The following is a 14,963-nucleotide window of genomic DNA, read 5'->3' as shown; positions in this document are numbered from 1 at the left end:
GCACTGCTTGTATTAATATTTACTTAATATTTAACTCACTTGTGACTAAATAAATGTAAAACAACTTTATCTCACTATAATCATTTTGGAAAATCAGTATGGTTAGAAAATGCATACCATAAAAATGAACTATTATTAAATCCTTTCTAGATTCAACTACCTAAGGGCTTTGAATTTAAGGCCTATTCTGTTAAAGGAGAGATTAGTAAGTCTTGAGAAGAATTAAAGATGTACTAAGTCCAAATGGGACTTTCTCATTGGTGTAATCAGAAGAATTTAAAGAGAAGTAAAAAGGGAATAACATTCTCACCACGTGATAGTGATTTTAGGGACATATCTCTGCATCCCCTGAAATCTTACTTAGGGAAACTGTGACAATAGTTAAGAGCACAGACTCAGAAGACAAGACTCCCCCACTTCACAGCTTGCTGGCTATCCTGTCCTGGGCACATAATTCCTCTAAAGCTGTTTCCTCACTGGTAAAATAGTAGTTATAGGGATCTTGATTATAAATGAAAGAATGACGGTAAAGAACAAAATCTAATGCATAGTAAACGCTTAATAAACATAAGCCACCATTATCATCATCATGACTAACCTTTGCACGTAGGTCTCTGGACTTCTAAAAATGCTTTACAGTTTTCAGTTAGATAACAATAATAATCATAATAGTAAACACACAGCAATTACTACGTGTTAGGTTCTGCTCTCCATAAAATATGGTTGGGTATACATATATACGTTTGCACACGTTAAGAACTATTATTATCTCTATTTAAACTATTACGGTAATGTAGTCTTATCCCTAGGTCCCCATAGATGAGGTTTTTGCCCTAAGGGACACAAAATCGGCCCATGTTACACTTTGGGTGGCCACCTTTGCACCCTTTCTTGGGGCAGATCCCGGGACTCAGGCCACTAGATATCCCGGGATAGCATCTCAAGGTGCTCGCCCTCCTAGCCGCCCGGCCTCGCCCCGTCTCTGACGCAGCGGCGCTCCGGGCTCGCCCCGCCCCCGTGGGGGGCGGGGCTCCCCTTCTGTCGGCGCGCTGACGTCACGAGTCCCGCGCTTTCGGCACCTCTTCGCGCCTGCGCCGCGGGCGGAAGGTCGTGCCTGTGACCTGCTTGGGTTTTGGCGGTGTAATCGCCATGTTGTCTGTCGCCGCTCGCTCGGGTCCGTTCGCCCCCGTCCTGTCGGCCACGTCCCGCGGGGTGGCGGGCGCGCTGCGGCCCCTGGTGCAGGCCGCGGTGCCCGCCACCTCCGAGTCGCCAGTGCTGGACGTGAAGCGGTCCTTCCTGTGCCGGGAGTCGCTGAGTGGCCAGGCCGCGGGCCGGCCTTTGGTCGCCTCCGTGGGCCTCAGTGGTGAGCCGGGCTGAGGGGAACGACCCGGGGCTGAGGGGGTCCCTCTTTTTTCGCTCCCTCCGGCACTGGACCCAGGGAGCAACCGAGAAGGGCGGTGGGTCTGCCGGAAAATGGAGCGGAGCCCTGTTTGTGGGTGGGGTTGCCTGCCGGGCTGGGTCGACCTTGGGCCGCGGTGTCCTCACTTGTGCGGAGGCGCAGCTGCGTTGCGCGGTCTCCAGTGACCACAGTCTCTGACGTTCCGGGCCTGCACACCACAGGCTAAATTTTCTACTTCGTCTGTTAAGGTTAAGAACTATGGAGTTCAACTGCTTCTAGCAAAGTCTGACAGATTTTGCTGCTTACAGGTCGTTTGCTTTTGGGCAAATTTCTAAACGTTTTCCCTCACCAGTGAAGTGAATTAATGATTATACCAATTTCGTAAGTTATATCGTAAGGTTTGGACGGAAAAATTCTACGTTAAGCCGTTAACACATTTTGGGGAACTTAATACATTCTCAAAAAATAGAAATTGTTTTTAATATTTGGAAAGTTGTCCTTCTCACCACCACAGATCCTTTAGTGTCCTTCCCTTTCACCACCCCAGATCCAAAAAAGAAAAAAGGAACAACAAGGAGCAAGGTCATTTATAGTGTAGAGTATTAGCAGTGTTTTCAGGCACTGGGCCGAAGGGTTTTCACACCGTAATGAATTTCATCCTCAAGAAGAGCAAGGGGCAGAGGTTGATGATACTCTCATTTTACAGATGAGAAAGCAGACAAGAGGTGAAGTGGCTTGCACAAGGATGCATGTTGTGTACGTGATAGTGCATGGGTTTGAAAGACTGATTTATCCATAAGCTCTCACCAGGAGTGTATTTTACACCCTCTGTCAGCAGAAACTGGTTTATCTTTGGTGCCTTGTTTTCTGTTTTTCTTTTTGTGCTCTGTTTGGAGATGCTGAATTAGCAGCTTGTGAGCCAGGTGCTGGTAGTCTGTCCAACTTGCATAGTTTTAAAAAACAGACTTATTTCTAGCGTCTCTTGAAATGTTGAAAGTTGGCAACACTGGGCTCTAGTTTCCGTGTCTAGTGTGTTGTGTGTCGGCTGCACCTGTAGTTGAAGCAAGTGCTTTTCCAGTGCATCACAGTTCTCATCAGGTCTATTTGATTCATTGTGCTACCTGCCTGGGCCCATTGACAGTTGTATTGGTGACCTTTGCCCTACACTAAGTTGCCCCCCCCATCCTGCCTTCATTCACCCTTTTCTTTTTACTTTTAAATGATCCTCCCACTCAGTTTTCCACATTTCAAAGTCTTACCCATCCTTTCAATCTCAATTTAGGATCAGATCAACAAAATTTTATATTTGCTGATTCCTTGATGTTTTTTATAGCACGTAACACTGTCCACTCTGTGTTGCATTTATTGGTGATTCCTCTGACCTTGAGCTTCACGGTGTAGAGATTATCTTTATTTTTCTTTCTTCCACAACCTCAGATTTTGCAAATAGTTGGTGCAGAATATTTGTGAATGAATAAAGTGGCAGTTTTTCTTGCCAGGCACCAGTGGGTTTTAGAGAAATTGCCCAAGCCAGTTCTTTGGACCAGAAGGTGAGAAACAATAAGGGAGGAGAAAATTTCAGTAACAGAGGTGAAAAGTGTCTTGGAATTTGTCAAATAGCTAAAGAGTTTTCTTCAAAAAATCAGGGGCTTACCTGACTTTTCCAAGAAGTAGAAACGTGAAGCAAACCTCTTTTCTGTCCTCATGCCTTCAGTTTGAAGCTTAAGTTCATATCCTGTATAGCTGATTTGTGGAAAGGTGGTTAGTAGAGGGTGTGGGAAGGGGCAGTTGTGTCAGGAGAAGATCCTTGAATTGAGCCATATTAGAGCTCACCTTAAACCAAACAAACCAAAAAACTGTTTTGTATAATGCCTTAAGTTTTCTCCATTTCTAGATGATATTTCTATAAGTATATGATTTTATTTTACTTTAGAGCTAAATCCAGCTAGTATCTTTGCTACTAAGTCACACCTAACACAATTCATGTAAATTATTTAGAGAGTGATTTTTGCAATATGGCAGTTTAAATTTCCCAAAGTGTTCTTGATGGTGGAGCTGAATATAAAGTGTAACCTACTAGACAGAATGGGAGTAGACAGCTGGATTTCATAGGTCACCAAATCTCTGGATGATAATGTCAGAGCCGTTCTATATAGTGTTCCTGTACATTTCCTTGTGTAGAAGAAGGGTTGTAGATAGGGCTTTTCACGTAGAAGTATGAACTTTGGTTTCTTCATCTTTCCTGTGTAATCCCAGACAGTGCTAAGGGAAAGTAATTCATACATAAGTAAGGTAGTATGTGAACTGTCACTTTGCTGTAGTTGTGAGTCTCAAGTATAGTCACTACTTGTGTCCTGGTTCACTACAGAAAATGTTGAGTGTGTTCGAAAAGTACATAGAGTGCTTTTGGTAGGTTTCACCATTGTTTATGAATACTTGTGGCTTCCATAAAATTACTGACCTTGAGAACCATGTGAAATGTCTTTTCCTTATTGTAATGTTTGACTGCTCAAGGAAATATGTTAGGTCAAGTAGAATATGCAACTTATATGAAAATACGTTTTATAAGTGCATATTCCTTTTCTAAAAAGGAAACCTCGTAGCAGATTTCCTTAAATGAGTATACAATTGACAAAGAGATTTACATCTTGAAACATACTTAAAAGTGATACTGTAAGTTAATTTTTTGTCAGACACTTAAAAATGGTATGAGACAGAAGGACATACCTATTTTTTCGAAAAGTAAACTGCTTGCATCCAGAATACTGGATAAACAGTAATTATTTGTTTATTTAATATTAATTTGATGTAAACATCTGGCCTATTTATGGCCTGCAGTAGTAGTGTCCCAGTTGAGAGATCCACAGCAGTAAAAAAAAATAAAGATAATGCCCCTACTCTTATAGATTTTATTGCCTTTCATTGAAGTGGGAAATACATGAAAAATTGGCTCTTTTTTTTTTTTTTTATTCTAAATTGAAATAATTCTTTTGGAGATTTCATTTGATTTTGACAGCTGTGTGTTTCGTTTGATTTTGAGTGCCTATTAGTGGTTTTACTTGAAGTATACCCCAAAGTCTAAAATAGAAATCTCTTGGGTTTTCTGCAACTAAATTTATATACTTTACGGAATATTTATTATCTTATAACAGTTTCATGAGTTTTTAGCAGTTCTTTCATAGAGCAGATAGATAGGAATATAAACTTAGACATTTGGTTTAATAAAGATGGTCACATCAGTTTTAATGAGTGGACTAGATGAGTTTTAGGATCTCTTCTAATCCCAAAAATATGGGTGATATTTAGCATAATTGCACAGTATGTCTTAGCAAGTTGAATTTTGAGCGATTTAAAAGTCCTGTTTACAGTGCTATTTAACTTTTTAAACAGAATTGTTATGAACTCTGAATCAGCATTGTTCAGTCAGGAAAAACTCAATTACACATATTATGATTTCATACCAATGTGACAGGTAGTAGCTGCCTTCATTTTGTTTTCAGTATTTTATATGATGGCACTGCCACCTTGACCATTTCTGAGACCAGCGAGTCCCATATTTCACATTTTTATAATTCAGTTTTTGCTTGTGAATCAATAAAGGTCCATTTCCTGATGTATGCCCTTTTCAGAGTCCTTACTAATTGTGTTTTTTAACCCTCTGTTTATCTTGCAGTCCCTGCTTCTGTTCGTTATTCCCATACGGACATCAAAGTGCCTGACTTCTCTGACTATCGTCGCCCTGACGTGTTAGATAGTACAAAGTCTTCAAAAGAGAGCAGTGAGGCTAGAAAAGGTTTCTCCTATTTGATAACTGCAACAACTACTGTGGGTGTTGCGTATGCTGCCAAGAATGCCGTCTCTCAGTTTGTTTCCAGCATGAGTGCTTCTGCCGATGTGTTAGCCATGTCGAAAATCGAAATCAAGTTATCCGATATTCCAGAGGGCAAGAACATGGCTTTCAAATGGAGAGGCAAACCCCTGTTTGTGCGCCATAGAACCAAGAAGGAAATTGACCAGGAAGCTGCAGTTGAAGTGTCCCAGTTGAGGGACCCACAGCATGATTTAGAACGAGTAAAGAAACCTGAATGGGTTATCTTGATAGGTGTTTGCACTCATCTTGGTTGTGTACCCATTGCAAATGCAGGAGATTTTGGTGGTTATTACTGCCCTTGCCATGGGTCACACTATGATGCATCTGGCAGGATCAGGAAGGGGCCTGCACCTCTCAATCTAGAAGTTCCCTCATATGAGTTCACCAGTGATGATATGGTGATTGTTGGTTAGAGACCTGGACTCAAGTCATAGGCTTCTTTCAGTCTTCGTGTCACCTCAGAAGAGTTATTTGAGAACAAGCCGTCTATACTTGATTTGAAATATTTAAGAATTGCTAATGTGTTTGCAAACGTGAAGTAAATTGAATTTAATGTTGAATACTTTCAAGTGTTCACCTAATAAAGCCACTGTTAAACATTGTTATGCTCAAAGACTTCAAAGGTGCAGTGTCTTTGATAGTTAATGCTAATTAAAAATTACATACCGATGTACAGGATATTTGTGAAGTCTGTAATTGACTTTCATGTTTACTTACCTTCTTTGTGTCAGGAACAGAGATCTACAGAGCTCATGGTTAGGATGAGGTGGAATTAGCTGGTCATATCCAAGACCTGGGAGATGGGTTTTACCATTGGCAGAAAGAGTAGTATTCAAATTTCCTTTCTATTTTGCACACCTGGCTATGTGTATGGGATACCCCTCCACCCTCCACTTCCCCCTGTACAACAGGCCAAGAAATTTTATTCCTCATTTATGGGAGTAACTTACTAATTAGAATTCTTCCGTCTTAAGAGGCAGTGGCATGGGATGTTGTCTGAGGGAAGCTTTCCAAAATGGGAGTACTGCTCTATTATTTCCTTCATCTGGTGTGGTATTCATGTCTCCCAAAGCTCCAGCATCCATCCGTCAAGAGGTGGGAAGGGGGTAGTGCATCTGAGGTCTGATACTCTTTGTGTGAAAATGGTACTGCTGGTTTTGTTTCTTTGATGATTACATTTTGAGATTTTTCTTCCAGTTCAATTTGCAGTCACCACTTTTCACTGAGGTGGGCATAGGGAGACGTACCAGAATCAACACCATCTTCTCTCTTCCTTGTGCCTGTAATTTCACAGGTGAAACAAGACCAAGGTCAGATACTCTCCCTGGAAGCTGGGAGTGGGCTTTACCCTTTGTTGAGAATCACATCTATCTTGATATGTTTGTCTTGTCTTTTCCATTTGGAGGTTGGTTAGTAATATACTCCCCTGGGTCCGCCTTGTGATCACACATGCATTTGTAAAATAGTAAATGAGATACAGTGATTAGGTCTTCCAAAGAAAACTGGCCTTCCAGGGTTCTAGTCCTTAAACTCAGTAGCCAAGTGTATCAGGAAAGAAAAATGTCCAAAGTTTCCAGGCTTATGAGCAGATACTAATCTTTGGTTCATTTTTACCATTCTAGAAAGAAAATTAGCAGGTACGATAAATGGGACACTTAATAGGCACTTAATAGTATTTTGTTCTAGGTCTCCATATAATGACGTTTAGGTTCAAGTATTTAGGTATAAAATATGAGACGAAAAATACCAAACGTTGATAATTTACTACTTTTTGAAATGTTTTCTTTTAAATGGAGGGCTTTCTCATCTGTGCATGTGTAGGTTACCATGGAAATGTTGGTATCATTTAAAAGTAGTGCAATTGTATCATGTCTGAGCAATATATGTTTGTAGTATTTGGTGTTAATATTTGGATCATCTGACGTGAATTTTTTTTTCCCCTGATTTTGTCATGAGGCCATGAGAAGTTGGCATATTGTATATTTGTTGGATATTTTGCTTGTTTATCATTGTGGTGAAGATTCTGTTTTTCTAATATTCATGGGAAAAATCATCTTACACTTTTTTCTCTACTCATGCTACTTTTTAATGGTGCCAATTGCCCACAACTTATTGTTTAAAACTATACCAATACATCTAGTAAAAGCTGCCAAGTTTTGAGGCTGTTTTCTTTTTTAAAATGTCATCAGGAACTATTCATAACTTCTTCAGCATATACTAATATAGGAACTTTGCTGGCATATATTTTACATTCATAAAATTATTACTTGGAGGAACTTGGTGGGATGATAAAAATTCAGCTTTTAATTTGAAGGTAAATTAAACCTGGAGTAGAGACCTTGAAGCATTGCATCAATCTTTAGAACCCAGCAAATCCATGTGACTGTTCTTTTGTTATCCTATGTCAAAATGTAATTTTGTTTCTTTGTACATAATTGAAGCTGCTGAGCTTCCAGTATATCCAGGAGTTAGTTAGGTTCATGAGTTGGGGGCATTGTGTAGTGGAAGAAGTGCTAGAGTAGCTACAATTTAGGGTTTTCTGGCTTTGCCATTTCCTAAACTTGGGACCATGGGCCTGTCACTTAATCTTAGGACAGTTATTCTCCTAGATTTATGAGCTCCTTAATCCTACTCCCATAATAATAGGAGTTGGTTTCCTTAGATAAGCAATTGTGTTTGTAGCATTTGGCTGAATGATAAAAGAGATCCATACAGCAGAGGTAGCATTTTAGTCAACAGGGCCAACGTTTCATAACAGTAGTCCTCATCTGGGGTCAGCACTGCTATTCTGGGGCATTTGTGGCCATCATTTGATTGTCACAATGATTGGAGGGTGCTTTTGGTATTGGGGGAGTGATTGTGGGGTGGGGAAACAGGAATGCAATATGTTCGGTTAAGGGAGACACAGGTCCACACACAGGAAAAAAAAGAAAAATTGTGCTGCCAAAAATGTCAACAGCACCACTTTTCTATAGAGAAATAACATTTCCTCCCACCCTGAAGTGTGGTACCTCAATAGTTCATATCTTCATGTTTGAAATGCCAAAACGCTACTGCATTAGATGCTTCTTGGCAGTGGAGGACAAAAATCAGGAAGTTTGCTGACTCTAGGTCTATCATAGGCATTTTGTGCTGGAATTGCTGTATTTGGTGGACTGCTTATGTCTTTCTTGATATTTTGACTGATGATGTTAAACTCTTAAATCTCAGTATCCCATTTAGTTTTTTAAAGAAGGCTTTGTTCCACAAGTGCCTGGACAAGTAAAATTACTAGATACTACTTTGCTAAGTGGGTGGATAGAGCAGCCCTATGTTAGCTTTTTGATTATTTTGCTGCAACAAAATCCTAGATATTAGGGAGAAATGACTTAAGAAAAATAAAGGAAACCTGACCATTTGGCTCCCTGACATGAGATCATTAACATGTACTTCTTTATACTGGGAATTGGGACAATCTTGAGGTCCATGCCTTATGCTCTTAGCAGAGTGACCATAGGAAAGAATACTTTTTTAAAAATTTTGTCTTGTTAGAGATAACACCAAATTTACCATGGTCTTTCTGAGCATACCTTTGGAAAGTCTACCTTTGACTCAGTCTGAGTCCTTATTTGATATCTATTGGTTTGGGATCAAAACGTGCAATTAGTACTCTAATTTTTCTAAACAGTGGGAACATACCGTTTATCTGAATGTCAAAAGTCATTCTTCATTTTCACAGTGCTGAAACTGTCATTTTCTGTGTTTTCATGTCACTTGAATATCATTGCATTTTGTATATTAACCCAAAATAAATGTCCATGTTTTACAGAATGATATCCTTGGCCCACTGTTCTAACACACTCTCCTCAGTATTTGCTAATGACTCCCCTAGATCACTTATTTGAACTTGATACTTATGTTCAGCTGCTTAGTTGGCATCTGCATGGATGTTGTGGCATCTGCATGGATGTTGTAACATCTAAAGCTCAAAATGTCCAAAAGGAAAGGAAGTCCTGTCTTTCTTCAAAGCTATCTTCATCACAGTTGGCAAGCTTAAAACCTTTCTCCTGCCTTTTTTTCCATTACAATTTATCCTCAAATCCTGCTAATTGTGTCTTTTTAGTAAAACAGATTCATTACTGCCTCTGCAATCTGTAGCACTCCAATAATGGCAAACTTCTAGAGCACTGACTCCTATTCACTTGCTAAGTGTACTCTATGCATATGATCTCATTTAAAACTCAGGAAATCCTATCATGTAGGTAATGTTGCTATTCCTAGTTTGTAGAGAATCTGAGGCACATAGAAGTCCCTCATCTACAGTCATACACCTGGCAGGTTTTATCTTAACCCAGGGAGTCTTGAGTCCAGGACTTGTATTTCTGATCACCATCACATATATATGACCACTATCATTTATATATATATATATATATATATATATATATATATATATATATATATATAATTGAAAAAGGCCTCAAAGCCTTTTTTAATTAAACTAATTTTAGTCAATTAATTAATTAAAGTCAGTTAAAGCAATTGAGAGTTCCTTGTCAATTCTTGCCTGGTCTACTGCAGCAAGATTCCAAACAGGTTTTTTTTTTCTTTCCTCCAATCCTTTCCCCTAAAAACCCATCCTCCACATAGTTATGGGAACAGTATGGGCAGGGTTCCTGAGTTCCAATCTGGGGTCTGCTGTTTCCTAGGTGGGTGATCTGACATAAATAACTTTATCTTTTGTGCTTCCCTTCCTCATCTGAAAAGTAACACCCCATCAGTGTTTCTTTATGAATGAATGCATTAATGTAGGTCAAGAGATTCTTCAAAACTCCTTAACATGGAACCTCTGTAAGGTCCTACTTACCTGCATCGCATCAGTAACTGCTCCAGTAACACAACTTGTTCGTTGTCACCTATATCCTCTTAATCTCTTCCCATGCTGTCCCCTGCTGCGTCATTCCCCTTCCTTTCCCTTCTATTAGCTAGATTGTCCTCTGCCTGTTCTTCAAGACCTAATGTGGTACCTTGTACCTAAGTCACACTGATTTCCAGAAAGTTTTCTCGAAATAACCAGGACATATCCATTTAGATATTTATATTTTCCTCTATTATAAAGTTCACTTTCCTTGTTTGTCTCCCTCCCACCAGACTGAAGGGACTGGGACACATGGCAAGTACTCAGCCATGGAGTTGAATTCTGAATGGGAAAAAAAATGAATTTCTGAGAGACATTATTTGAAAGGAAAAATTTCCAGGGAGTACTTTGTAAATATCAGCTCTAACATTTAAAAAAAAAAAATAGAACAACAATAAAGTAACATCGTGTATCTTATCTTTGTAGGACTTTAGGTCAGAGGAAGAATGAACTATAGTACAGGATATTTTGGATTTAAACTTAGACTATTCGCAAAAAAAATTTAAAAAAGTAATGAATTCAGCATCTAAAAGAATTCCTGGTATTATGTTACTTTATTTCCATTTTCTCCATAATGACCATTCTTCAGCCCATGTAAGATTTCAAGTGTCAAAAGGACTGTCCTTTCGTATTTTATTTTAAACATTTAAATGCAATTGACATCATTTCATTACTTCTACCATTTCATCTCTTATTCAATGTCCATCCTGGGATTTAGGAAGGGAACATTTTGCTTAGAGAAGAAAAATATTATCAAGCAGGTGAATTGATCAATTCTTTGAGGTAGGAAGGATTGCAGGTTATTTTCTCTTTTTTAATAGTCAGCACTACTTAACTGGTGTTAAAAATGTTCTAAACATAGTACTGCCAGGAATGTGAGGTTAAGATGGTTTCTACTTTGGCTACTTAAAGGAGACCTAAATACAGCACAAAAGAAAGACTATTCAAGTCTTTGCTATGTGAATGCTTATAAGAAGATTATTATAGACTGGAAATCTCCAATTGGAGCACAAAATTAAAGTTAATTTTGTGAAGGACTTCAGCAATATCTTTGTAATAATTCCTTCATAACAATCAACACAAGACTGGTCTATCAGTGAACTGAAAATCCCAAATTCAATAAACTACACTTGATATTTTTACAACTATTATCCTAAACTTGGGCCAATTTGAGTGTAAAAGCTTACAGTCATCTGGCTTTTGAAATTCTCATCTGAATAGAATATTTGCAAAGGTAAGAAATGAAAGTGTGTAAGTAATAGGTTTTTCATACAGTTTTAAAAGGGCAGACAAAACCTTGACTCCTTAACTGAAGGGGAAAAAAGGCTAATGCATTTCAGGTAATTGTCCAGTCTAAGGTGAGTGTCTGAAATCTGCCGTTTTCTTTATATGTGCGTGGTAAAATTCCAACTCAGCCTCTTCCTGTATCTGAGGGAATGCATGCTTTCTTAGCTCTCCCCAAAGACAGTCTCTCCTGTGGCCCATTTGGCCCTTTGGAGGGACAGAGCATTCTGAGGGCCCCAGCTGATCTCAGGATATGAAAACCAGGTTAGCGACCATTTTCCCCTTAGTCAAGGATTATATGTTAGATCCTTTTAAATATAAATCTCAAATGAGATAAAGGGTGTGAAAGGCTTGTACACGTAAAGCATGTACAAAAGCTTGAAGCATTATTAAGTGAGGTAAAGCAGTGAGGTCATAGATGACTTTAGAGTATAATTAGGTATGTAGAAAGGCAATTCAGGTGAAGGTATGTCCCTATTCAGGAATTTTATCAATTGAAGATTGGAGTTAATCCTGCATTCTTCCCTGGAAGTTCAGATTTGCAAGTGCACATGGTTTTGATGCTAATAGCAAAACTAAACTCATCTACAGTAATGGTTCACATTGTAGGGTCCCCCCCTCCCCCATTTAACATCGAAGGATTATTACTAATTGAATCCAAAAGCTGGTTATTTGAAAAGACCAAGAAAATAGGTGTAAGATGAGTCAAAAGCTGACCATCATCACTTGATGGAAGCAGTTAATAATAAAAGAATGCAACTGTATCGCAACAAAGTTATAAAGCTCTGGGGACACAGATGAGTTACTAACAAGATGTAAAATACCAAAATTTACCCAAGAAGTAGAAACCTTGAATATACCAATTAGCATAGATGAAATTAAATATAAAAAGTTACCATAACTGGTTGTCCTCATATCTGAGTTCTATATGACACGTTAAAGAAAAGGTAATTCTAATGCTGTTTAAAGTAGTCTAGATCAGAGCTTCTCCAATCTTACTGTGCAAACAGTTCAGCTGGGAATCTTGTTCATGATGCACATTCTGATTCCGTAGGTCTGGGTTAAGGGCCTGAGATTCTGCATTTCTAACAAATTCAAGGAAATGAGCTTGACATCTAGGTGATGTCCATGCCACTAGTCCGTGAAGCATACTTGAGGTTAGCAAAATTCTGTATCGTGGGGTGGGGTGGGAGATGGAAGCCCTACAATTCATTTTATGAATTTAGCATAAATTTAATATTAAAACCTGATAATATCAAAAACGATAGAAAAATAAAATAATACATCAATCTCATTTACTGAATAAATGGGAATTTCTAAATAAAATACCAGTAACAGAAATCTGGGCTCTCTGCTCTTCCCCTTTGACAGACAACCACATAATCCCTGAGACATGATGGTAAAGGGTAGAGTGAATGGATTCGGCTGTATTGGACACCTGGTCACTAGGGTTGCTTTTAATTCTATCAAAGTGGATATTATTGTTATTAATGACCCCTTCATTGACATCAACTACTTGGTCTACATGTTCCAGTGTAATTTCACCCATGGCAAGTTCAATGGTACAGTCAAGCCTGAGAATGGGAAGTTTGTCATCAATGGAAAGCCCATCTCCAAAGCTGTAGGCAAGGTTATGGGAAGCTCACTAGCATGGCTTTCCATGTCTCCACCCCCAATGTGTTAGTTGTGGATCTGACCTGCCATCTAGAAAAAGCTGTTAAACATGATGGCATCAAGAAGGTAGTGAAGCAGACATCAGAAGGCCCCCTAAAGAGCATCCTGGGCTACACTGACAACCAGATTGTCTCCTGCAACTTTAGCAGTGAAACCTACTTTTCCACCTTTAATGCTGGGGCTGGAAAATGCTCTCAGTGACTACTTTGTCAAGCTTATTTCCCGGTATGACAGCGTATTTGACTACAGCAACGGGGTGGTGGCCCTTAATGGTCCATGTGGCCTTTAAGGAGTAAGAGCCCTGAACCACCAGCCACAGTGAGAGGCTCTCAGCTGTGGAGTCCTTGACCCAACTCCATCCCTCAATACAATGAGAATATCCTGTGCTCAACAGTTTCCATTCCAGACCCTCTGAAGAAGAGGAGGGGCTTAGGGAGCACTACCTTGTAACATGCTATCAATAAGATACACTGTACCCAGCATCACACCCCTCCCCTGTTGCAGAAAAGAACTGATCTCATGAGAAACCAAGCACAACACTTGGAGAGTTGGAGAACTCAGGTTTATTGAGCCAGCGGACCCAGACGAGCTAATGCTCCAAAATTCTGGGGCCCCGTTTCAGGGGAGTCTTCTCCTTATATAGGTTAAAACATACAGCTATAATTGGTACAAACTGATTGGCTACAAATTACTATAGGTCACGGGCAGTTACAGAGCGTGGGAGTTGCCATAGGTTACACACATAGTAAGGGGTCCTAACAGGAACTTGTAGGAGCCGGACATTCCATTCCTATCAGGACTAAGGTCCCAATTTGCATTCTCACATTGGTTGCAGGTTGAAGTTAATGGTCACTTAACAAGTCTATGTGCAAAGGGTCTCAAACAAAGGCTTGGGGTGGGTGCCTGAGAGCGAGACATTCTTCCCTTATCTGATCACTCTTAGTAATTCATTTTACTGTTTAACTAACATTTTACTGTTTAAGAGTGGCGAGCAGGCCTTTGCAAGATGGAGAGTAAGCAATTACAAGTATGGAAGTTTCAATTTCCTCATCACCCCAACCCTGAAATCAAACAATGTAGTGAAAGAACAATAAACTTTGGCTACCGGGAAGGTTTATTCTAGGAATGTGAGGTGATTTGGTATCAACACTGTTTATTAAAGCAACAAAGAAGAAAAAACATAAAGCTATCCACAGATGTGGAAAAGGCATTTCTAACACCAATCTAAATAAATAGGGAGGGAGAACCTTGAAATACGAGAAAGGCTATTTAACAAAACTAACAGCAAACATGCTAAACTGTGAAACGCTAGGACGGCTCCAGAGATTAGGACTAGCTAGTGACACCTGCTGTCACCAGCATTATTTAACACTGTTTTGGAGGTTCTAGAAAATGTAACGGATAGGACAAGAAAATGAAATAATCAGTACAGATCCTCAAAAATAAGAGGTAAAACTACATTTTGTTGTTGTTGATAATGTAACATTTCCAGGAAACCTAGAGACCCTAATTAAAACTTAAAAATTTGGTAAGGTGCTGAGGTGTGAGACATGTATTCTAAATTGAAGCTTTTCACCACATCAGAAGTAAGCTCCTAAAAATGAAAATGGGAAAAACGTTACCTTTATAATATGTAAGCTACTCTTGGGTGAAGACTGTCTTTTTAAGTCAGTATTCTCAGTATCTAGAACAGTGCTTAATATATAGTAGATGCTAAATAAATATTTGTTAAATGTGTTTGTGACCAAAAAACCCTAAAACATGAATGCATTTCATTAGAAATATACAGGACTATAGAAAAAAGTCTAAATCAAGATCTAAATAAATGGAAAGATATA

General features: G+C 39.2%; 1 protein-coding gene and 1 pseudogene across 1 annotated transcript; both read left to right on the top strand.

The window, feature by feature from the left end:
• The first annotated feature begins 1,089 nt into the window (after nucleotides 1-1,089).
• LOC130839004 (cytochrome b-c1 complex subunit Rieske, mitochondrial) lies at nucleotides 1,090-5,948 on the top strand. The gene is made up of 2 exons (XM_057712773.1): nucleotides 1,090-1,363; nucleotides 5,073-5,948. The coding sequence occupies exons 1-2, from the start codon at nucleotides 1,150-1,152 to the stop codon at nucleotides 5,681-5,683; spliced, it is 825 nt and encodes a 274-aa protein (XP_057568756.1). The 5' UTR covers nucleotides 1,090-1,149; the 3' UTR covers nucleotides 5,684-5,948.
• Nucleotides 5,949-13,069: 7,121 nt separating this feature from the next.
• On the top strand, nucleotides 13,070-13,610 carry LOC130838996 (glyceraldehyde-3-phosphate dehydrogenase-like; annotated as a pseudogene).
• Nucleotides 13,611-14,963: the final 1,353 nt, after the last annotated feature.

This window comes from Hippopotamus amphibius, chromosome 16 (genome assembly GCF_030028045.1).
Source record: "Hippopotamus amphibius kiboko isolate mHipAmp2 chromosome 16, mHipAmp2.hap2, whole genome shotgun sequence".
Lineage (NCBI taxonomy): Eukaryota > Metazoa > Chordata > Mammalia > Artiodactyla > Hippopotamidae > Hippopotamus > Hippopotamus amphibius.
Note: the sequence above shows the minus strand (reverse complement) of the source record. Positions and strands in the feature narration are given on the sequence as shown.

Bases quoted from the DNA above. Each gene is read 5' to 3' on its own strand.
- LOC130839004 (XM_057712773.1), top strand. From the start codon at position 1,150: ATGTTGTCTGTCGCCGCTCGCTCGGGTCCGTTCGCCCCCGTCCTGTCG. The intron at 1,364-5,072 runs GTGAGCCGGGCT...TTTATCTTGCAG, and splicing joins CGCCTCCGTGGGCCTCAGTG to TCCCTGCTTCTGTTCGTTAT.